Source organism: Sinohyriopsis cumingii, chromosome 16 (assembly GCF_028554795.1).
Source record: "Sinohyriopsis cumingii isolate HCF-2022 chromosome 16, ASM2855479v2, whole genome shotgun sequence".
Lineage (NCBI taxonomy): Eukaryota > Metazoa > Mollusca > Bivalvia > Unionida > Unionidae > Sinohyriopsis > Sinohyriopsis cumingii.
Genome location: NC_142976.1, coordinates 9,822,125 through 9,847,816, shown reverse-complemented (window position 1 = coordinate 9,847,816; position 25,692 = coordinate 9,822,125). Strand labels below are relative to the sequence as shown.

At 37.7% G+C, this 25,692-nt stretch overlaps 2 protein-coding genes across 3 annotated transcripts in view; one reads left to right on the top strand and one right to left on the bottom strand.

Annotated features, from left to right (window-relative positions):
* Nucleotides 1-3,603, bottom strand: part of LOC149779927 (neuroendocrine convertase 2-like) — a 150,874-nt gene extending 147,271 nt beyond the window's left edge. The window contains exons 1-2 of the mRNA XM_089936624.1: nucleotides 3,449-3,603; nucleotides 2,271-2,339 (exon numbers count right to left, since the gene is read on the bottom strand). Coding sequence (XP_089792750.1) covers nucleotides 2,271-2,339; nucleotides 3,449-3,601 — 222 coding nt within the window. The 5' untranslated portion in view covers nucleotides 3,602-3,603. The remainder of the gene's footprint in view (nucleotides 1-2,270; nucleotides 2,340-3,448) is intronic.
* The window catches only part of LOC149779926 (rhomboid-related protein 2-like), a 164,131-nt gene that overhangs the window by 83,719 nt on the left and 54,720 nt on the right, over nucleotides 1-25,692 (top strand). The window lies entirely within an intron of this gene.

Here is a 25,692-nt window from a genome sequence, read left to right as displayed (position 1 = left end):
ATTGTATGATGGATTTTACAATTTAAATTTTCCATTCGCATCAATTTATATGTCAATTGTTTTAAATGTAGATAGTTCCCTCCATTCATTAAGCAAAATATCAGGCAATTATTATATTTTAAAATGTATTATTTTTATTGCAAAAGGTTTCATTAAGGCCCTACAAATTGTTGGCTGCACGAATTATGTCGGTCTTAATACATCTTGAGTTCACTAAAATGTATTTGAAACATTAATTTGTAGTGTAAACAGATAAGAATGTACCCATACGGAATTGGGCCTACGGGATAACCTAAATCTGGAAGAGACACGAATCTTTCTCATCGATGACCTCTTCTTTTCAACAACCAAGGACACTCTTGATTCTATCAAATAAGTTAGCAGGATGTTAGGAGGACCAAGGTAGCTCAGTTGATAGAGTATCGAACTCGTGTTCCAAGACTTGTGAGTTCGTTTCCCACACAGGCTACCCCTTGGCAGCTTCGCCGATTTGTCCTTTGAAAATGCACTAACATTTCCTCTTCAGGAATTGCTAATGATATGTTTAAAGTGCCATTAAAATATGCAACCAACAAACCACTTTCGGAGTCTACCTTACTAATTATCTCCATAATTATATATCTTAATAATAATAGTGTCACCAGTCGTTGACGATTGCATTGTTACATAATACAGGTTAGCATACACTGACATGGTCCCTCAAAAGACATGGTCTATCAGAAAACATATAGGAACTTTCAACTTTGATAACTCAAACGTATTTATGAGATTTATTTCTAATTTCAACTTTGCGTATTTCCGTTTGGAGCAATAAGACTGCAGAATGTTACAATTTCCCTCCAATAAGAAAACCTTCCCAAGATAAATGATTGTGGGTTGAGTCCAGAGAAAATATATGAACTAACAGTGTTTTTTAGCGTTGACATCGCGATAACCTAATAATAAATCTCTCGTATCACACGTTTAAACTCATTTGCCCATACCCGCCCTTCCCTTCTCAGTGATTAATGGTAAATTCAAAATATACATATTTCATATATTATTTCAACGTAACATTTATTTCACTATGGTGCACCTTTATTTATTTTGTTCTAACACAACAATGAAGCGGAGCTTACGTCTTGCACTCCAACTATCCCTTTTTTGACGATAGATCAGATCACGTGTGTATTGCCTCAGACAATTATTTAACCACATACTATATGAATTTAAACTAGATTAAAGGACAAGAGAACTTTTCAAAATTAAAAATAAGGATGAAAACATCCCTCAGATATGCTTACCGTCCTCAACATACAAGTTCAACAATTTCGTCGTGACAATGGTATGTGCACATACTTTTGACGTTACATGACTATAACAGGTACAAATAATAATAAGTACTTATCCATGCAAAATATAAATAATAAAGTGAAATTTCAGTTAACATAATAGTTAATGTAGGTATTTGTATCAATAAAATTGATCCATGATGCAATAAAACAAATTTAGGGACAAGAAAAAATATATTAATCAAAATTAACTGAAAGAAATTTGCATTTAAATCCGAAAGAAAAAGTCCTAATATATGTATAAATACACTACAGTATACAGAGTGTAAACAGAGTGTCTATATGATAAAAGTATAGCTTGTTTATGATGATTCTCTAACCCCAGAACAGATCAATGTTTGCTGACAAAGATTTTTGTACCTATAGGCTTGCCCACTGATTCATATCTTAAACATTTCAGAGATCCACGTATACGTATATGTATACAGATATAAGACCATCAAATGCAAATTATATGCAAGAACAAAGGCAATCAATTAATGAATCCTCTCAACTTTCAATTCTATGAATTTGCGCATATAGTTGAAAAACATGAAAGTGCACCGTATCAGGGGCCAGAATAGATAATATATCTTGTTCATGATGCAAATTTCTGATGCATAGCTATCTAAACGGGGGGGGGGGCGGGTGGTCTAAAGCGCTCTCCGTTACGGATCACTGCCATCTCACCTCTGACTGCGTGGGTTCGAGTCTCGGATTCGGCCAATGTGGGTACGTGAGAATGCTTGCCAGTAGCTTTTCGAGGGTCAGTGGTTCTTTCCGGGGATTTCCCGGATTCATCGTCTACCATTAATGCTAGCCGCCATGTATAGTCTATCGTGTGCTGAAAAATTGAGTTAAACCCTAATAACAACAACTATCTAAATGTTAATCTTTATTTAAAAAAAGGTATTTGAAATAATAAGAATGCTAAGAAACGGTATAATAATAACTACCAACCAGAGTATCGTCTGTTACATTCAATGGTAAATTTGGGTCCTCTGCACTGTAAAAGTCAGGCACATTGGTCTGTAATATAATAGATAACAAACGTGACTAAAGGAATTATTCATTTAATAAAATCTGATATACGATACTCGACAAAATAAATGCAGAGAAATATTTTGTAATAAAATGACCCTGCACAAACGTTTTTAGAGGCGTACCTATTGTAATAAAGGGACTAATGAACTCCACGTTTCAACAGAGTTCGTAAATTATACAGATAGTTGCACATCACTATTTGTTCTTCAATTTCTTCTTTAAATTAATTTTCTCTTGTAATGAATTGGAGTTCACGATGCACAATTAAGTCTTGAATATAATCCTTAATCTAAAATTGGTGTACATTTATTTTGCCTAGGAGACAGCAATTTTAGATGCATCTAGAAATGCTTGCTCCAAGTTTTCTTGACAAATGACCCAAGCGTCTGCATCGTTTCTAAGGTGCATGGACGAAAGTCTGGTACCCGGTATTCTTTAAATGACAGAAGGCATTTGCAACATAATGGAATTTATACATTGGTGTTTAATGCCACATGACAAACGTGTGTAAGGTATTGTAGACTGATGGGTCCATTTCTATATTTAACGATAAACCCAGCTGCTGGATATTAGTATAAAACGATCCACAAATATTTGATTTGCACTTATTCTATGCAAACAAACGAAACCAGATGCCATACAAAGAGCTGTGCTTTCAATATAACAAGGTAACTCAGACGTTTTGCAACATTTTCTCTTTTTTCTTTACTATACTGCATGCGTATAGTTTATTATTTTATACTTTTTTGCAAGAATTATGTGCACTGAGTAAATATTTTATTCATTGTCAAGTTGAATACCACATTATATATAAATTCGACCGAATAGCTTAGACGACGTGTTCATTTCAAACAAATTTACAAATATACTTTAATTGACCATGATTATATGGCATGTGTGAAACCTTTTTAACTATCACCATTTTCTACAAGAAGGATGCAAATAATCTTCATGAATGGTTTTAGAATTATAGAGAAACAATTGTGAAAATGATGATAAACATCGGTAAATTTAATGAAGAGTTGATAGTAATGTAGTACCAAAAATGAGAATGAAACAACCATAAATTTTATAAATTAGCCGTAAACACTTACCTCCTTTGCAATGAAACCTTTACTTGATATGTCATTTAAACATTTATTTTTCTCTCTATTACATTTTACTAAGTATTGACTTGTTTTAGCAACTCTGAAGTGAAAAATACAAAGATAATAAAATAAGATAATACATGCATATGAAACTTTCATTGCTTTCATTGCAGCTGCACAGAACGAATGAATTTGCCTACACTGCTTCGTTTATTTGTACTGTATTTCTTATCTTATTTCCGATTGCAGTTCTGTTTGTTCTGTAAATATTTACAAAATGTACCATGTGACTGGATACGGACAAGGAAGCTTTAGATCAACGTGTAGGGTTTGGCCATTTACATTGCATGAAAACTTTCAGTCAGCTCAGGATCATGTGTTTTCATGTATTCGTTGACCGTGCACCCGATACCCTTTGGCTTGATTTACAATTACGTGTACTTACTTAGAGTTTTCATGTTCAAGTGTCTAGGCTTGCGACAGAAGGGTTTCGGTTCTAAAAATGTAGTGCCAATTTTATAACTTTTTTTATACGCTGATATATTTGCACTTGCTTTTCACTACTTTGGCGGTATCAGAGGTCATTTTACTAACTTTACCACACAGACATATTCGCGTCATCACCAGAAAGGTTTTTATTTTCACGACAATCTTTAGACAATCTAGTTGTTTTTATTGTTTTCTTTGCGTCGATGTCAGAGTGATTTTTCCTCTTGGTGCGCTTTATTCAAGAGCAATTAATGTCCGGAATCGATTCTTAGGATCTTTATTGGAAACTGTATTTTATACCTTTCTTTCACGAAGTATAACATGTATTGGCATAGCAAATTCAAATACATGTAACATCATTAATGTATCTAAACCGCACGATTCCTTGACAAGAAACGCAGCAAGACTCCACATATACTTTCGATTCTTATAATGAATTTAAAGTTTTATCAGTATCAAACTTTAAAGATTTTATTGCAATATCATAGTTATAACAAGAAAGCATAAATTTCTACTAAAATAAAAATATGACCACCAAGTTGGACACGTTGAAAACAGTATAATCTAAGCTACCAACACGTCATAGTACTTTCTATTGGCACTATTTTCTAGCCAACTCGTCATAGCACTTTCTATTGACACTATTTTCCAACCAACACGTCATAGTACTTTCTATTGACATTGTGCTATAGCCAACAGGCCATAGTACGTTCTATTGACACTACATTTTAGGCAATATCAGCGTCATGCCATAAATGGTTCTTGTGTTTTTCCTTTTGCGCTGATTTAATAATCTCTGTCAGAGGAGCAATTGGTCTACTCTTAATGTTATTTTATTAAGATCGGCATGAGGCCTGGTAGTTGAAGTATCAATAAATTTGAGTTCAAAGAAGGTTATACTGAAAGACCGGCATGAGGCGTGGCAGTTGAAGTATCAATACATGTGAGTTCAAAGAAGGTTGTACTGAAAGAATATGCACGGTATTCATTGGAATTCTAAATTTTATAACAGTGCTTTAGTCGAAAGGGTTTGAAAATAAAATCGAAAATAAAAATAAAATTGGAACTTTAGCAGCGCATTAACAGAGGTAGCAGTAAAATATAGAACAAAAACAGAGTACTCTAATTAAATCAAAATAAAAAAGCAATTCTTTTCTTTCGCCCATTTAATCTGATACAAATTTGAACGTATGTTCTAAGAATAAAACAATAAAATATTGTATTTAATATTATATCTCGCCTGCTTCGCTGGTACAGTACATATTCCAGAAACGTAGAATAAACAATTTAGCATGAAATGATCATCATTGCAACCACTATTTATTTTATATGTAGTAACATAAGTGACTAACGCAGACGAATGCACACATGAGACTTCGTAACCATATAAGCAACAGTGTCTTATACTAAGGAAACATAGCTACATGCAAATGCAAGAATGGTACAATTGAATGGAGCCGGAAAAAGGACATATATGTCACTTCTAGTTATATGCAGCGTTTCATCATCTTAACAAGCCAAGGATCTTTGACGCACTCATTCTAAATCTCGATCCCCTAAGTTATGCATAAAGTAAATAGGAAACATGTTTTCATCGATAAAAAAAAATTATTGTCTAATAAACCTTTTTCTTTACACCATTAGTGCCGTGGATGCACCATTTTCGAAGTTTATTTTACTTTTTCTCGCTTTGTGTGAGACAAACAGTCCGATATTTCCTGAAAAACTGTTAATAACAGGCGGACAAACCATTCGGTTAGGACTGGTAAACCGTTCGTGTGCGAAATTAAGAAAGACAGTCCAACAAGGATGCACCGTTTTAGTTCAAACTATAAAAACACAGCTTCTAAATATCTGTATGAAAGAAAATAAGTTGATAAAAATGGCGCTCTATTGTCCTCTAAAAATCGAAAGAAGTGGAAAGGTACATGCGGATGGTGGTTCACAAATGCATATGTTCAAATCCCCAAATCGATATGTATTTTATTAACTATTTTAATGCTGCAATAAAGACAACTTAAATCGGTCATGATCCCTTCTCTTCACACTCCCAACGAATCAAATATCATATCGTCAGGTAGATTTGCTAGAGGTGTATAATTTGTTTTATTGATCATAAGGTAGGAGGAGTGTAGCATACAAAACATTTATCAGAAATGCTATTTTTTTATGGTAATAGATCATTATGTCAATAAAGTCAGTGAGAATTGGTTATGCATATGCAATGTATGTACTATCAACGAAAATCAATGGCCTTTTTTAGTATGTACACTCCTGGTTGTAAAAGAATGTTGACCATACCGTAAAATTACCGTAAAACTAAATTCATAGACTACTTATGATAAGATTTCATGCTCATAAACGCCTTGCTTTTCACTAGCATTCATATTTTAAGAACTTCCAAGATTTTTTTGTTCCTTTGTCAATGTAATGATGAAATAAAGAATTCATACAATCACGAGTGCAGCGACATCAATGATCGGCAGATAAAGGCATCCATATAAGTGTGTGGTCATGTGGTCAGATTCAAACAAATATCAAGAAATATACACATGCAAACAGAAAAGCAGATGGATAAATGTATAACAGGCAGCACGTATACGTGCATATACGTACATAAATTGTTAGGAAGGTAGAAAGATGCATAGAACACACAAGGATAAAGTCATTATGAAGAAAATCAATTTAAGACGATAATAGAACTTTATACTCTAACATCCGACATTCACACGAAATACACGAACAAATAAAATACATTGAAGAGGTTTTGACACCTTCTGACTCTCCGACCTGAACTATTTCTCCTCTTACAATATTTTGAAGAAATACAAAAGGACAAGATTTGTGTTGTACTTGCCTTCATAGATCGATGATTTAACTGGTTTTTAATTACTATTGTTTACCTTATTAGAATAATTCATGTTGAATTTTAAATAAAATATTTTATAAATGAAAATATGATAAAAATATTACTAATTAATGGACGATTTACCTCCTTAATTTAAAAGTTGTTTCACTTATAACGACCCTGAAAGGTCGGTAATTACTTTGGATATATATCGTCAATTATTTCCTCAGTATCACTTTCATGAGGTGGGTGTTTATAAGTAGTAAGGACACATGGATATAGTTAAAGAAATATTAATTAGATTCGTGTACTCGACGTAACATAGTCAGGGTTTTAAATAATTGTTTTCGAAAATCCTCTCTTTTACGAATCCAAAAAATATCACCAGAAAATCCCCAACTGAATATATATTCCATGGGAATTTCTGTTGGATTTTATTCTAATGCTAAGCATCTTGTCGAAATGTTTCAATTTTGGCAAAGCACTGGCAAAAACTCTCCGAAGTGTATTTATCAAGTACCATAAAATAGCTTACCGTGCAAAAATGTATTTTCCGACAGCAAATAAGATTTTCTCCCATTCTGTCTGTTATTCTAGGTTGAAACACGAACAATGTATAACAACATATATCGATTATACAGATGTTTTTGCTTCCCTATCGAACTGGACGAAGGACTGAATTTGATGTTTGTGTATTCTGATGTCGTCAAATATAACGTCGTAGGAAATACAGCTGCGCCGTCGCTGAGAGACATGCCTTTGAAAGTGGGTTCTGCCATGGCTGCCTACCATGAAGGAAAAAACATGTATCACGATCACCGACAATGTGTAGATCCTCATAAACGTCCTGTCAGTAAATTTTTAATTTAGTATAAAAGCTCTTGGACAAAATACTTCTCGAAAGGAAAAGTTCCGAAACCATTTTCTAACGAAAGAGATGTATTATGTGTACTAAAGAGTCGGTTTATATTTGTTAAGATGAGAGTTTAAACCTATGGTCACTCGAGCAGTGCATGCTTTAAAAAAGGTAACTTTGACGCTAGGAAACGAATTTCTCCCAACCGTCCTATTTGACCAGCAAAGTCTTAATGAAATCTTGATTAAAGCAGAACAAAATGTCATGATTCGAACAGTTAAAGACCTTAGGGGTTGACCAAAAGTAGCTGACAATCCTCACAATGTTGGAATTTTCGACCGTGGAAAGAAAATCAAAACAAGAACACATTAGTCGTTTGCATGGGGTGTGTGGTTGCAAGACAAATGTTTTTGAACGTATGCCTGACATTTAATCAAGGTACTGATCTATTGTAACTGATGGTTTATATTAATAATTATTAAACAACCGTCGAAAGAAAGACATTAAGTCCATCGTGTGGACGTTTTACCTAAAGAGTTATGCGACATTGGTCACAGCCTGGGCAGAACGAAAATAAAGTATCCTCTAAAACGAGTGGATGTAAAAACCATAGCCCTTGCCTTTGGACTCCAATCCAAGCTCGAAGATCATGTTTTCCAGCGACAGCTAATGATCATGCGTTCACTGGCATAGTCAGAAATGTGGCCTTTAACGGAGCCATTGATCAAAAACCTTTCGACTTCCTACAATTCAACGTGTCCAGAAGAAGCCACAGAAGATGATCAGACGTTGTTTACCAGACCCTTCGAACCTAATTTTGCCCAGAAAATGTGTTGAGATTTACTTGACATTGTCTGAAGCCACATAATAGAGGGGTACCAGCAGTATCCACAATATTTTATATGACGAATATGCAGGAGAATACGCTTGTGGTGACTTGATTTCACTCCATCCTATAAAATCGGACCAACTTCACTTTTCGCATTCTCTGGCCTACACAGTGAACGTCATCTTGTATGCAGAACTTATAAATACGAAAGAAATTTACGGAATCTGAGACGTGGCGTTGACTATTATAAGTAATAAATGCCCTGTGTAGATAGGTGATGATGATGGTTTTGATCTAGGACAACTACCACCTTTCACTGACCACAAGAAACCAGACACCAAAATACAGTCATGATGTCAAGATGCCCTGTAATATAATAAACGTTATTCTCATGTTTTGCTCGAGACTCAACTGAAATAATTACAGGTATTATCAGAACACTTTGTCATCCTAGTGAGAAACAACATGTATGAAGATAAGTCCAGAAGAACCGTTGTTATAGTGTCTAGAAAAGGCATGGACTCTCATCCCAGAATAGAAGATTTTTAAAATAAATAGTATAAAGACTTGCATACATGCAATGCTCGTTCTAGGGCCCAAACGTATGTTCAATATCTAGCAACATACTACTGTAGTTCAGACCCGTTGTTCATCGATTTCTTCAGCGAACTTTTTAAGGAAAAGGACATGCGTAAACTGGCGAATTTTCATTACCTGCGTAAATGAAACGGAATGGATACCAGAGAACTTCGATACTCTCTGACCTGACTCACAGCTCGTATCCAGCTCATTTGAATCCTGTTGTGTATACTAAAGATGAAGTTTCCCCATCGAAAACCTAAAGTTCAAACATATGTCATAAACTAAGACGGCAGTCATCGTCCAGGAACTCGTTGGCTAGCACTCGTTGACTGTATGAAAAGCAATGATGTGTCGACTCGATGTAAGAATGTGAGACTACAAGAATCAGAATCCACTGTGTGTTGTCAATATTGTATTTAATTTCTTCATCAGCACAGTCAGGATTTCCCTCAGAACTGTTAGTGTCTTGATTTTATCGTGAGTACCCTAGAAACGATGATAAAATAGAAAGATGGCTTTGTGAACATTATGATATCTCTTTTCTTTAGCTCAGAAAAGTAACGTTGTTCGATGACAAAATGACCGTGCCTTAGATCATTAAGGAATCAGAAATGTCAACGTTATAAATACGTTCGTGTGTCAGTATTTTGGCATTTGTATTCCTATATGTGTTAGAGTAGTTTCATCTTATCGTTAAACATGCTGATTTTGAAACAAATTGTATTGTCTTGTACATGTTAAATCACATAAAAATGCCTCTATTCCATCGATTGTGTAAAGACATGTTTTCTGTCGTGTCTTCGTACCAAATCAGAGGGGTTTTACTCCACGTCTGCGTACGACAGTGAAGCGTTGGTGTGGCATGACAGTATGAAATTATTTAACATTCTTATGTTACATCATACCCTTTTCGTTGCATATAAGATGTGGGAGGCTTAAACACTACACTGGGCGTTTAAGATAGTTTGTATTGGTGTTTGATAGTACGTTGGGGTGTCCAGACTTTAGAAAGGGAAATAAGAAAGCTGAACGATTGAATGCTACAGAATGTTGATAATGCACATTTAAATGTGTATTTACTGAGAAAATCTGTTTCTCTATATGCACAACACTTAGATCTGCGTGATCGATATTCGCTAATGAACTATTCAAGAAAACAGCAGCGAAAGTCTCTTCACAAAATATGATCTTCGACCAGATCTGGCATATTCAGATTACAGAACTTAAAGTGGATCTTTTAACAAAACAGCAAAACGAAACCTTAATACAATGTCTTGAAAATAGTACAAATAAATGACCAACAGTTTTTAATTTTCATCCGTTCAGCAGGAGGTGTTGGAATGACGCGGATTACCTATATAACGAATCAGGCCTAGCACAATTACTATTGTTAAGTGGAGGAAAAAAACACCAAAACCGTCTGCTAGCTGGACCTACTTGTGTTTCAATTTACTAAATGAAAACAGAGTGTTCTTATCAGATAAATTGCATGTTTTGTTTCTTAAATCCGTATCGTAATAATCAAAAAGCAGCCAGATTCTTGACAGTTTGTTATGTAATATAGCATGATTAATGATCATTGATATATGCTAATGAATTGGACTCAAACTTAAGAAGGATATCAGGCGAAAGAGAAAGAATGAATTGGAGAGTTTGAATGACATTAAAGCGATGTGCTAATCAATATGTCAGCTGAGTCTGCTATACATAGGTTGTTGATTTTGATTCCCTATAAAGCATATAGTAAACAAATTATGTTACACCACTTACGCTGGACGGCTTATTACAACACCATCAGATCGGTTTTATGCAAGGGCTTTTAAATACTCTCATATTTCTCGTGAGCGTCCCACTGCACAGATATTCTTTCAAGGATGAAGTTCACCAAAACCTAAAGTAATTTTTACTCAGATTGTGCAGTCCCGAGCAACGACACGCCTCTAATATTCTTTATAACTGCAGGTTGTAAACAATTAAATGACGCACAAGAGGAATGGGGAGGTGAAATAAATGGATGAAACCAACTCAAAATTCCAGTATACGACATATAATTTACATAAATAATACTTTATTCATGTCAACCTTGATGTCAGTTAGAGAGAACCACTAGCACCGGATTTTTACAGCTATGATCTTTGAAAAGAAGCAAATTTGGTCTCTATCTCGATATCTTTGCGTCACTCTTTTTTAGCTTTGATACGTTACACACATATCTGCAGGTAATTGCGTGTAATTATTCCTATTCTCAGCCTCGTTTTGATTCATACAGCAGAAAAATATACGTTGCTTACCGTTGAACAGACACGTTGACAATTTCCCTTCACACGCGTCGTTATTTATATTCTCTAAACGAACAAATGAACTATGGCAAGAGAGTACGTCTTCTTTCTCTCCTCAAACGATTTCTCTCTTCTGTGCGACTGGAGAACCTAACAGGAGTGGATGTTTTGACACATAGCACACACGATACTAAAACTATAGGATAGAATCCCATAAGCCACAGTATCACATTATGTAATATAGATACAAGTGTCTAACCGACTCTTGATAAACACGCCGAAATTGTGAACCAAAAACATTGTGTTTCATTAGTTGCTAAATACACACACATACAAACTTACACCATCTGCAATAACATTGTCCCTGACAGAATGTAAATTAGCATTTCTGATAATATTTCTCAGTTCCACTTTTACGCACTTAGTCGTTGAAATGTACAATTTGTTTAATCTGTCACAGAATAGACGTGTCATACAGTACTGGCTTCAAAATATATACACATCTCCAATTCAGCAATAAATCGAACCGATACGGGATTCTTTTTTTTTTTTGGGGGGGGGGGGCACCAGACAGATTCCCCACCCCCCTACCTAGCCAAAGAATAAAAGTGTTTTTATGTTTCACTGAGTCCCCCAGATATGTTGCTTTGTTTTTTAAATTTAAACAGAATTTCGATCAAAAATTTTTAATGAATTTTTTACGGGGTATTTATTTCCTAGTGTATTCTATAGGATTGTTCTTCCGAGTCGGTTTCGATCACCTGACTCGGAGTCCCTCTCCTAGTATCTTTGTTACCTTGGCTAAAGGTTGCCTACGTCCCGTGTTTGCTATGTGTGAATGTGCTATATGTTTGTTCGTGCTATGGTTGTGTTCGTGTTGGGACAGCCGTCTATATCGAATTCTTCCCCAGTTGTCCTGTGATCCTTATAACATGGATCTTCTAAATTTTGTACATATTTATATTTCCAAGCTTTTAGAATAAGAATTTTGAATTTTGGGCGAAGTAACGGTGTAATAATATTTTTAGGGGGGAAAAAAAAACTACTATTGTTTTAGTGTGTGCTATGTGTGTGTCGTTCTTCGCAAATCTATATTCTGCTGAGGTCAGCTGTGTTCGAGAGAGCTCCATATTTACTTTATTGTTTTTACTTCACTCTCTCGAACTTGGCTACCTTTATTTATTTATTATGTTTCCGAAAAGGGTTGCCAAAGATTTTATTTCCTATACAGTTGAGTGACAGTATAGGTGTTAGTATAGATTGGTTTCTTTTGTGTTGTATGTCTACTTTTCCATGTCGCATGTCTGTTCCTTCCTTCCTAGCTCCATGTGAGTGTAGGTCTCTGTCCTATAATTCTCAAAGATAAAAGAAAGGTATTAGTATTCAATATACATTTGCTTAAGTAGAAATGGAGAGGTATACGTTCTACTATTATCTATCAAGAGTAGGCAGGAGTAATGTCCCATTGGGGTAACTGCCGTTGGTAGTTATCATTACATATGCCTCTCACTTTAGTTTATTTTCCTATGACTATTATTTGGCCACAGGCCATCATTGTTGTAACGATATAGTCAGTAATTTTATACAGCGTATTTTAGTAAAATTCCCATCAAGATATAAAATGCTTTGTTGTTTATATTTATCTGTTTTGTTTATTTCAGCTATTACCTTGTCCCTATATATTTTTGCTTTTTCACATTGTATTATCACATGGAATTTAGAAAACGGGCCTCTTTTACACAGTGGACATTTTGGCGGTACTCTGACCATGCGCCGTCTCACTGCAGCCTCTCCTGTCAACCATGCATTGTGCATGTATTTAAAGCAGAGGCTTTGAATTTTAAGGGAGCCTAGTTTCATCCAGTGCCCCCATGCTCTGTCCCAGTTAACGTATAAATTTTCTTTTTCTGCCGTGCTTTTAATATTTTTTGTTACGTCCTCCCTTATCCAGTTATATGTTAAAGTTTCCTCTTTATTCCATAGTTCTTTTTTATCTCTATATTTTATTAGTAAATCTTTAATGTTTTTGAATTTTCTTGGAATTTCTAATTGTTTTATTAACTTATTATTTTTGTAAATATCGTCCCTATTTCTTATGGAGAATCCATAACGGTATATGTAAATACCTTCCCATGGACTCTTTGGTTCTAGTCTTAGCCTCTTAAATCTATTTAAAATATTGCAGGTTTTAAGTAGTATAGGGCTGGGGAGTCCTACCCCTCCCCTTTCTTTAGCTTTATATAGTGTTTCTTTATTAATATAATGAAGTTTAAAATCCCAAATGTAGTCTATTATATTATTATCTATTGTGCTTAATGCTTTGTTACTAATATCTATAGATTTTAAGATATAATTAATATGGGCGTACATGTATGTTTTCGCTACTTGTACTCTCTCCATTAGGCATAGTGGCGTTAGTGCCCAGATTTTCACATTATGTTCGATTGCTTCTCTTATTTGTCTGCAGTTTTCCTTCTCTTCATTTTCTCCAAAATTGACTCCCAAAACTTTGACCCTTTTCTTGATTAAATGTGGGGGCAAACCTGGGTGGTTACCTCTCCAGTTTCCTATTTTGAGTATTTCCGTTTTGTCGTGATTAATCTGTGATCCTGATGCTTTGCTAAATCTGTCAAATTCTTGGATCAGGTGTTTAAAGGAGTTATGATCCTTTATAAAGTTTGTACAATCGTCGGCGTGTTGTAACATTTTCACTTCTTCTTTTATATTCGGTATTTTAATACCTTCAATATCTTTATTTAGTTTAATGCTCATGCTTAGTATTTCAATCGCTATTACATATAATAGCATAGATAGTGGGCAGCCTTGCCTCACCGATCTTTTAATATCAAATTTACCCGTCTTTGCTCCATTCACCTGCATTCTTGAAGTTATTTTTTTGTACAGGATTTTGGTCCATATTTGAAATCTGTTTCCAAAGCCAAATTTCTCTAAGACTTTTTGTATATAGTTGTGTTCTAATCTATCAAAGGCTTTTTCTTGGTCAAAAAGTACCATGGCAGCTTTTTGTCCACTATCATTTATATGTTCAATAATTGTTTTTATACTTAATATATTATTTTGTATATCTCTGCCTTTGGGACCACATGTTTGATTTATATTTATTATTTTCCCCATTTCCTTTTTTATCCTATTCGCTAAAATTTTGCTTAGTATTTTATAGTCCGTATTTAGGAGGGAGATGGGCTTCCAATTTTTAAGATCTTCCCTATCCCCCTTTCCTTTATACAGTAGTGGTATTATCCCTTCCCTCATACTCTCTGTCATGACATCATTTCTAATTAAAATATTATTATACAACCATTCTAAGATGAGCGACAACTCACCACAGAATTTCGCATAGAAGTCCGTGGTGAGTCCATCTCCACCTGGGGATTTTCCTTTGGTGAGGCTTCGAATACTCTCCACTATTTCTTTTTTCGAGATGAATTCATCACATAAGTCTTTATGTGCTGATGATATCCTCTCACACTGAATATTTTTTAGACAGTCATCAATTTTGTAGTCTTCAATTTTTTGAGATGTATATATTTGGGAGTAGTATTCCTCAACGTATTTGAGTATTTTATTTTTATCAGTAGTTTTTTCCCCATTAATTTTCAAGGTCTCCATAATTTTTTCTCCCCCCCTCTCCTAATCTCTTCTCGCTTATACAGTCCTTCCGCTTTTCTGTATATATGTGTGAATTTTCCCGCTCTCATTTCTTTACCCCTGATGTTTTCTTCTATTATTTTGTTTAGTCTATCGTTTAGTTTTTTTCCCATATCTGCTGTGTTTTCCCTCTTTAACTGCCGTTCAATTTCCTCTTTCTCCATTTTAAGTTTTTTACTTCTGATATTTGAAGTTTCAATAGCTATACTTTTTATTTTTAATTTAAATTTATCCCATTCTCTAATAATATCCATGTTTCCTCTTTCAATAAACCTTCTTATTTCATTTTTAATTTCGTTTATAAAATTGGGATCCTCCAATAACTTATTGTTAAATTTCCAGCCCCCTTTTCCCCAGTTATTTTTAGCTTTAAAATTTACTGTCATGTATATAAATTTGTGATCAGAGATCTTAAAATCAATAATTCCAGCCTCTTTGTGTGTTTCTTCGTTAAAGTTTGTACACAAGAATTTATCTATTCTACTCCCTTTGTTTATTTTATATTCATATGTATATTGTTTCCTAAGTATATTTAACTGTCGGTATACATCTTTAAATGTATGCCTATTTATGAAGTTTTCCATTTCTATCTTAAATCTTATATCATTGGTTGTTAGTTCCCCCTCCCTATCTATATTATCCCCTACCCAGTTATAGTCCCCTCCTAATATTACGTCTTCCATTGTATATCTTTCTAGATATTTTGATAGATTTCTAATAAATTCCTGTCTTGGATATTTGTTGGACGGCATATAGAGGTTAATAAAATGTATTTTCCCAATTTTGACATGTAGTAGTCTCCCTTTAAAATCTTTACCCCTTCTATTCTCTCCCATTGGATTCCTGGTTTATTTTTAATTATTGTTGCCATACCCCCTTTCACATCATTCCCCTCAAAGTCATTTTTCAACAGAATTCCATTTAAGTGACTTTCACAAAAAGATATCACATCATTTTTAAAACCATTATGGGTTTCTTGTAAAAAAAGAATATCAAAATTTAGGCTTTTATTGAATTTGGCAAGTTTTTCTATATTTATTCCATTTACATTTATTGAGTATACTTGGAAGTTCGTTCCTTCCATTTCTGGTTGCCTCCAGGTTGCCGCATTTATGGTTGCCACTTGATTTTATTTTGATTTTTATTCATAATAATTTTTTTGATTTTTATTCAACGGGAGTAGTTAAGTGGGGTACATTAGCGACAATGGGAATTAGCATTACAGAGACCCCTGGGTCAGATTAGCGACAAGGGAAATTTAACATGGTGAAAAATCGTGGGTCAGATTAGCGACAAGGGAAATTAACATGGAGAAAAATCGTGGGTCACTCTAGCGACAAAGGGAATTTAACATGGAACTATAGTGTGGGTCTGTCTAGCGACAAGGGGAAATTAACATGGGGAATAGAGTTTGGGCTTTTGGGATTTTTTAAAAAAATTTTTAAATTTAAATTTAAATTTTAAAAAAGGGTAGGCAATGAAAAGGCTATCTCTTTTCGAGAAATATGGCTGGCCCTGAAAAGGGCCTTTGGGTTTTCTTCTTCTTCTGCTTCTAATTTCTTCTTTTTCTCCACCAAGTTCTTATTTTATCTCCAACACTCTTTCTCTTCTTCTCTTTCTTTTTCTCCTGCTCTTCTTTCTTCTTCTTCTCTTCCTCCTCTTCTTTCTTCCTCTTCTCATTTTCTTCTTCTTTTTCAATCTTTTCGTTCCATTTGCTTATTCTTATTCTTTCCTCTTCATCCTCCTTCTCCTCCTTTATCTCTTTCATGACACCACTAATCTTGTCCTTTACCTTTTTTAAGTTATTAATTTCCATCTTTACACGATGGGGACTATAGGAATAATGGTCTTCAACCAGTCTTATTAACATCTGCTCCATCATTCCTAAGTTGTCTAAAACGTCTTGTAATGTTTGTATTTTGTCCATTTGGTTAGAAGCCATCTTCTTTTTTTATTCTTTGCAGAATGGTTTGAACGACGAATACTGTGGGTTCTTATACTTAAAGCGCGTACGTGAAGGAAAACATCCCCCTAAAACGTAAAATTGATCTTACCTAGATCATGACCAAACAACGCGCGAACGTGAAGGAAAACATCCCCCGACTTTTTCATTTCATATAATAAAACCCAAACTATACTTTCTCATTTCATATAATAAAAACCCAAACTATACTCTCCACATACGCTAAGAAACAATAAACAAAATCCATAATCTACTATCCACACAATCTTACGTGAGCGCTTACAAAACCCAAACTATACTCTTCACATACGCTAAGAACAATAAACAAATCCATAATCTACTATTCACACAATCGTACGTGAGCGGGTACAAACACAAACACACAAACACAAACACACAAACACAAACACACAAACACATACGCTAAGAAACAATAAACAAATCCATAATCTACTATTCACACAATCGTACATGAGCGGGTACAAACACAAACACACAAACACAAACACATACGCTAAGAAACAATAAACAAATCCATAATCTACTATTCACACAATCGTACGTGAGCGGGTACAAACACAAACACACAAACACAAACACACAAACACATACGCTAAGAAACAATAATCAAATCCATAATCTACTATCCACACAATCGTACGTGAGCGGGTACAAACACAAACACACAAACACAAACACACAAACACATACCCTCACACTATCTTAAAAAAGAGTTAGTGTTTATATTCACACTACTCTACCTACACATTGGCAAATTGATGGTTATTTCTTTTCTAGAGTATTGGGTAGCCCTGAAAAGGGCTGTTTTTTTGGAACTTCATGGACACCTGGTTAATGGTGGCACCTTCCAGGCCTGGCGCCACATACACATCTTATCCCCCAGTTACTTTTTACTTTTTTGGGGGAGAGAGCAGAGGCAGGATATGTCGCTTCAGAATCCCAATTTTCGCTCTCTGGGATTCTGAAATTTATTCTTCTTCTCTTCTTTTCCTTCTCCTCCTTCTCTTCTTTGTTTCTTCTCTCCTCCTCTTTGTATCTTCTTTCCTCTTCTTCTTTATATCTTCTCTCCTCCTCTTCTTTTTTTCTTCTTTCCTCCTCCTCTCTTATCCTTCCCTCCTCCACAATGGCTTCCGCGGCCAGTTCATTCAACAGGCGCCTGGCATATTCCAGATGCACATGAAGTTCCAACAGTTTAGACAGTCTCGTGTTCATTTTTGGTGTTGATCAATCAACAAGGGTAGCTAGACTGCCCAGCGAGTTTCAATTTATAGTGAAAGCGCGGACGTGAAGGAAAACATCCCCCTAAAAAAACATAAAATTGATGTTACCTACATCATGACCAAAAACAACAACGCGCGGACCTAAAAGAAACACTCACTCACTTTTTTATGCTACCCATCACTATTTTAAAATTTTTTATAAATCACTTCATTAGACTATCCACATACGCAAAGCAATCCAATCTAACTCCAAATATACACCTCAAACACCAAAAAACATGATTTTAATCTACTATTCATACCAACTTACTTAAGCACTTACTAACACACAAACACATACCCTCACATTTTTTAAAAAAGAGTTAGTGTTTATTTTCACACTACTCTACCTACACACATTGGCAAATCGATCGTTATTTCTTTTCTATAGTATTGGGGTAGCCCTGAAAAGGGCTGTTTTTTTGTTTGCTATGGCATTCTTTTTTTAGTTTCTAAGAATGCGATGTCCTCTGAGGATAGACTTTCTGGCGATAGGTCTGCTTCTTCGGAAAGAAAAGAAGAACTCTTTGGTGTCGATACGGCAATCGACAAAGCCTCTGTCAGGTTCAGGTTGCTGCTGCTGCTGCTCTTGTTGTTGTTGTTGCTGCTGTCTCTGAAGTCTGTACTTCTCTGTCCATTCTTCTTTTTCCCTGTTCATTTCTTCTCTGAAGAGCTCTTCTATCAGGTCTTCAGTGATTTTTAACATTCTCACATTCTCTATTTCTTCTGGCTTCGGTATCAGACTGTGTCTGACCCTATGCAAATTCACGTAGGCTTCGTTGAGTTTAGCTAGTTTGGAGCACATCTTCTTAGGAGGATGAGTCGACAATGGATGGTTAGACTGGAAACAACCCGGTTCTTAAAGTTAAAGCGCGGACGTGAAGGAAAACATCCCCCACACGGTTTTTCAGTCGCAACGTTTAGTGAGTGTCATGAGAGGGATAGTAAGAAATGAAAGAGCATCAATCCAACATTCTTATAGCTAAACAAAAGACAAAGGCATTTTTTTCAAAACACAACATTTTTTATTCAAAAATCACTTAACACTAAACAACAACTCTAACATTTTTAACAATAATCCAACAATATAACATCAAACAATTTTTTCAAAACACAACATTTTTTATTCAAAAATCACTTAACACTAAACAACAACAACTCTAACATTTTTTAACAATAATGCAACACTAAAAGTTTCTCCACTAGGTAAAGAGGGATAACAGTCTTCCATGGTTTCTAGTAATCTAGGATGACTTCTCTCAAACTGTTGATTTCTATGGTATTATCGAATTCTGCATACAGGATGACGTTCACCGTTTCATCAGGGTCTCGGTCTTTAAACTGAATTTCCACACGAATCTGGCCGGATTTTATAGGGTGGAAATGTCCCTCGTCGCTGCCTTGGTCTGGAGTGAAATCGAAAGCCCACAAAGCGTAGCCTCCTGCATAATCCTCGTACGTAATACCGTGACTGGTATTGGTTCCTAACTGTCCGGTGGCTTCGTACATGGACAAGTACGATCTCAAGTAATTCTTCTTGGTAAAGTCAGGTTCGAAAGGTCGGGTACACAAGGTCTTGCCATCGCGACTGACTTCGATTTTGGACACGCCAAAGTGTTGAAAGTAGAAAGGATTTTTTTCGGCAGCTCCATTGAAGGCTGTATTCTCGACGATACCAACGATCAAACGTTTGGGTAACTGTCCTTGGAACAGATGATCTTCGATCATGGATCGCTGTCCCTTGGGAATGGTGAAGGTTTTCACTTCCACGCGTCGTATGGGATACTTGGCAGTCGTTCTGCTCAACGTCTGACTGATGTCGTTTCCCACTTTAGGTAACACTTCCACACGGCGTACGTAGAGTCTGGCTTCTAGGATTTTGGTTTTGTAACCGTCACTATCAGCCATCAAATGGAAAGCGGCACTGCTACGATTCAGTCTCAGGCGGACATCCACCCCGTTCAGCAAATACTTTCCTTGCAACCACATGTCCAAATGCAAACGATCCATCAGTTCTAAACTTGTGTCGGCTCCCGTGATTCTCTTTCTTCGTTCTACAAATCCATCATTGTTGTCTTTCTTTTCATCAGTTTCCAATATTTCAAACTTGGTAGGTTCGTCAGCTTCCCATACTACACAGGCATTGAGATGAGTGTTCTTGGCATCTATTCCGTACGTCAAGAGATTTTCCAGGTAGGCACGATAAGGGTAAGTATCCATGCTGCTACTGACCAGTTTGTTATTCAAGTACAAGTCCACTCCACTGAACAAGGAATGCATGAAATTGTTGACAGGAGCTACTGCTTCATCGTCTATAGCACCTCCAGTCTTATCTAGAATTTTGACTTTCAGGTACAAGTAACTGCTATTCAGATCGATGTAATCTTCGGGCTGTCCTTTGATTTCAAACTCGATGGGAGCGGAATCGGTCAATGAGGAGACGGGGTGAAATTCCACCCACTGGGATTCTTGCATCGTCATCATCGTGGGGGGCATGGCAAACAGATCCAGTTCCGTCTTGGAACAAGCGCAAGATTCTCGGTGCATCATTTTTTTGTCTCTTTTCTCAATAATCGAAAACGTCTAAGTCTCGAACGGTTCTTCTTTTCTTGGCCTTTATAGCTTGAAGTCTGGTGAAAGGGTGTTTTCTTCGTCGTCTCTTTCTGCCTTGTCCTTGCTGAATGCCTGACTCGGTAGCGTGCAGGGCATTTATAGGTGTTTCTCGGTGACCCAAAATGTCTTTGCCCGTTTGCAGCAAGACATTTTTGCCTGCCCTCATGAAGGCTTCTTTAGGGTTTTGTTTGTCGATGATGACATTTTGGAGAAATTCTTTGCCTTGCGTCAGTGCCGCATCTTTCAAGGCGTGCAATCCGCGTGTCACCATCGGTTTCAACACCGGGGCCACCGAACGAAAGGCCGATTTTAACATATCTCCTAAACCGTGTCCTCGCTGTCGAGCAACCCCTCGGTACACTGGATACATGACTTACGAATCGTGAGAAAACCGTTTTCGAAAATGGAGTTTCACCGTGACTTTTCCTTTGGTGAATGGAATATTTTGTCCCAAATCTCCTTTTATAGTAATGTTGACCGTGTCCAAATACGACTTACTGACAGGCAAATAGTGAGGATGTACAAATTCGCGGTGGACGTGGTAAGTGTTTCCACCTTCCTCGTCAGTGTTCGTGGCAGAATCCACTTTGAAAGGAATGACACGCAGTAACGGTACGGAGGTGTGTCCCACCACGTTATACTCCACCACATCGGAGTACACAAACATCAAATTCAGTCCTTGGTTCAGTTCTACCGGGGCACGAAATAACTTGCTAAAAGACTCGTTGTCGTAAACGATGGGTAATTCGCTTTTCTTCATCATGCTCATTCTCAGGTTCATGTCTCCGCCCAACATGTCATACAATTCAGGACAAAATAAAATTGACAGGATTTTACTCCGTTCAAATTTCATCAAGAAGCGACGAGCTGTTTTGTGGTACTCCATGGTGACACTTTTGTTAACATGCTCCAAAGCTTTCAGAAACACGGCATTAAACCTGGAGGTTATGGTGCTGACCAAATGTTGACCACTAAAATAATAGCCTGGGGGAATGAACAAGTGATAGGTGGTGTACTTTTGTGTACGGGTTTTCTTGTCATATTTGACATTGCTATCCATCCACTGTTGCATTTGCTCGTCATGAACTTCCACATCAAAAAAATTTTGATTGGGAAGGACATTGAGGACTTGGGTCGGGTGAATCATTTCTACTAAAGCCACTTCCCAATGGGCTTCGTGATCTAACTGGATGGCCTGAGGTAATTTGGCCGTGTAACAGCACAACGTGTTCTTGGGAAACACCTCCATGGAACTGTCACTGGGTAAAGTTAAGTAAAATTGGTTTTGGTGACTCATAATTCCAGAGTTCTGTGGATGTCCGAGGGGATATTACTGGACGTCAGAGGCGTGTCTCCGTCTAAAATGGGGTTCTGGTTGTGATTGAAGTGGTGACTGGCACTGGCACTGGACACAAGGTTCCCGGGGTTCCCGTTCGAGGTGAATTTCAGGGAGGGATTAGGAAGCAGGTAACCGATGCAACTGCTCAATAAAATGGTCCACAATTGTTTGTCTCCTTGTTGCAAACTCAAATTGGCGATGGCTGCCCCGATGACACAATACACCACGAAGATTTGGCAGAAAAAGACGATTTGCGTTTTAGGCACACGTTCTCCACACCACACCCACAAGGGTTGTTTTTGTAAATCTTGCACAGAAGAACTAGGGGAAGGAGGAGTGGTCGACGTAGCTGCGTCTGCTGTGTGAAAAGGCATGATGGTCACTTCTTTTTATAGTCGATGACTTGCGAAGCGTCGATCCAAGAATCAAAACTGGGTGGATATCCTTTCCAACGTACTTTGACTTCTTTGACACGTCGTTTGCCCACTTTACGGGTTCTGCGTTCGAGAATGCTTTCGATGTCGTACACGTCGTCTTCTTTTTTGGTCACACGTTGTAACTCGGGCAAATAAAACGTTCCTTTGAGCACTTCTCCATTCATGTCTTCCAATTTATAGACGGCAGGATGACGGCCATGCACTCGTCCAGTGACGCGAAACAATTCGGTCGTCCAGTTAGGTAAGTAACCTTTGTCGAAAGTGCGTTTGGTTTTGCCAATGCGCACCCAATCTCCTACGGCCAACTCTCCACTTTTCTTGGGGACAGCCCTCGTCGGGGACGTACCAAACAGGCGCTCGAACACCAGCACTTCATTGTCGGGAGTCACGTCTTGCGGGGCACGTCCGATGCTTCGATGGTAAGATTGGTTGTACGCTTGCACCAGGTGCGGTAAGATGTCGATGTACTTCAGAGTGTGGTGATGCGTAAAATATTTCTACATGCGTTCTTTCAAAGTGCGTTGAAAACGTTCCACGATGCTGGCTTTGGTTTCGGGATTCTCGGTGGTAAAAAAATGAATGTCACGTTTCTTTAATTCTTTTTGGAAAGCTTGGTTCAGAAATTCGGTACTTTTGTCCGTTTGCCATCGAAGAGGGTGACGACCGCTTTGTTTCAACACTCGTTGCAGGGCTCGCACTAACTCGCTGCTCGATTTGGAAGTCAAGGGCACGACCCAGGCAAATTTGGAAAAGACGTCGATGACACAAAACAAATATTTGTAGCCACGATTGTAGCTGGCCAAATGAGAGACATCGGCTAAATCGGCTTGCCATTGATGATCGATGCCTTCCACTCGGGTGCGACTTCTGGCAAACTTGCGTCGAATGGGTTTGTGTAAAGTGTAGGTAGCTTGTTCTTGTAACCATCGTTGCACTTGAGGTAAACGGAGACTTTTCAGTCGAGTTTTGGCAGCACGATACAATTTTTGAACTCCTGCGTAACCTGCAGGATGCGAGGGATCGTAGTAAATGCTGGCTAAGACTTTTTCCATTTTTTTTGTGTTGGTTGGTGTGTTAATAAGGCACCCACTCTTGGAGGATGCTACTCTTTTTCTCTTGGGGTATTTTCTTGGATTGCAATGCTTTGCGTGTGCGGCCAGCAATAGGCGTCGAAGAGGAGAAGGATGTCTGAGCGGGGGATATCGGTTCTTGTTTCACTTCTGTCTTCACTTCTGTCTTCACTTTCTTTTTCTCTTGTGAGGAAGAAGGGGTGGCCATCATCTTTTTAATCCATCCAATTCTGGAGGTAGGTGGTGTTGTTAACTTGCGTACTTTTTCTGGTGGAGTTTGAAACCCTTCCTCTTCTTCTCCTTTTTCTGTCTTGGTCACGGGTACTGGTGGTACTGGTACTGGTACTGGTACTGGTGATGGTGCTGGACTTGTCATCAAGGTCTTAAAATCTTTCAGAGTGGGTAGAGCTGTTTCGTCTAAAGCTTTCTGGTGAAAGAATTGCAGTCGTTGCAAGAGTTGACCGTACTTTTGCGATTTTTCTGTTTCGGACAAATCTTGGCGATCCATCAAGGACTGCAATTCGTGTTGTAACTGGGACATCTCGCTCAAATGGGGATTGGGAGGTAAATGCGGGGTGCGTTGTTCTTGCCACCGATGGTATTCCATCCATCGTTTGTAAGGCACTAAAGCTAGTTTTCGTCCTTCCATGGGGTTGTCAGGGGTCGATTCTGAGATCTTGGGACTTCCGAAGGCCTTTTTATCTTGCTCCCACCAGTCCTCCCAACATGGTTCCCAAGACTCCTTTCAGTATGGGGCCTAACAAGAGAGGTAAAATACCGCCACGTTGCACTAACATCTTCTTTTTTTGACGAATGGGAATTTTCTTTCGAACCATTTGGCGAAGAACGTGACGATGTTTGCTTAAGCATTGTTTCTGGTGTTTGGACAAAGGGATCGTGCCTTTCAAAACGTTCAAACAACATTCGCACACGGTATCGATGACCTCTTTGGAGGCCGTTTGAATGAGTTTTTTTCGTAGGGGTGGAGAAGCTTTGGACAGGACAGATAACATGTCCCCATGTTTGGCTATACGTGGTGGCAGTCCTTTCCTTTTCTTTCCTTGGGGTTTTCTGGAGGGTGACATCTTTGAGTCTTCAGGAGCACCGAAAAAACACTGATACCCGACTTGGTCACAGGCCTTTTTTATACTGGAACGCCTCGCCACTGATTGTCTTTACGTCGTATCAGTTTGAGGACAGGCATGACACGTCGTGCAGGGGTACGCAACGGACTAAATCGAGCCAGTTCTTGCTTGGACAAATCCAGTAAACTTTGTAACATGCCCGATCTTTCTTGAACTTTGATTTTGGGAGAAGGTACTTTGTGAGCAGCAGCCACTGCCACTAAATTGGAAGGTCCTGCCACTGGGGAAGTTCTTTTGGGGGTCATCAACGGAGAAGTTCTTGGTGTGATCAACGTCTCCAAGTACTCTTCAGTTCTGGGTGTCATTAACGGAGAAGTGGACAAACGTGAAGCTGCCGGAGACGCAGTCACCGCCGTGGCAGGTCGTGGTTTGCGAGTGTAAGGTTGCGTCCTGGCCGAAGTGCCTCTCTTGCGACTAGTTTTCTGTGGACTTTTCTTTTTCTGGGGGCTTCTTTTCTTTTTCCGGGGTGGTGTCTGGTCAGAGGAGGGTCCTGACACTGGAGAAGTTCTCCTTGGGGACCTGGTCTTTTTCTTCTTGGGGCTTCGTTGGACTTTTGTCTTGGGTATAACTTTGGGGGCATTAGGATCCCATCTTAAGAGTGAGCGAATGATGACCCCTCCTAGAGTACCGCTCCCTCCAGGTTTCAAAATGATTTGTTTTTTGGTTTGAGTGTCGATGCGGGGATCGGCCAGTTGGACCAAAGCGACTTTGTTTCGATCAAAAAAGCGTTTGGTTTGATGAGGAATCTCAATGATTCCTTGGAGTAATTGACGTGCCGTCACCGTGAACCATCGTAAGACTTCTTTGAGACTAGCTTCTAAGACACGAGCTCGTGTTTGTGGATCTTTTTC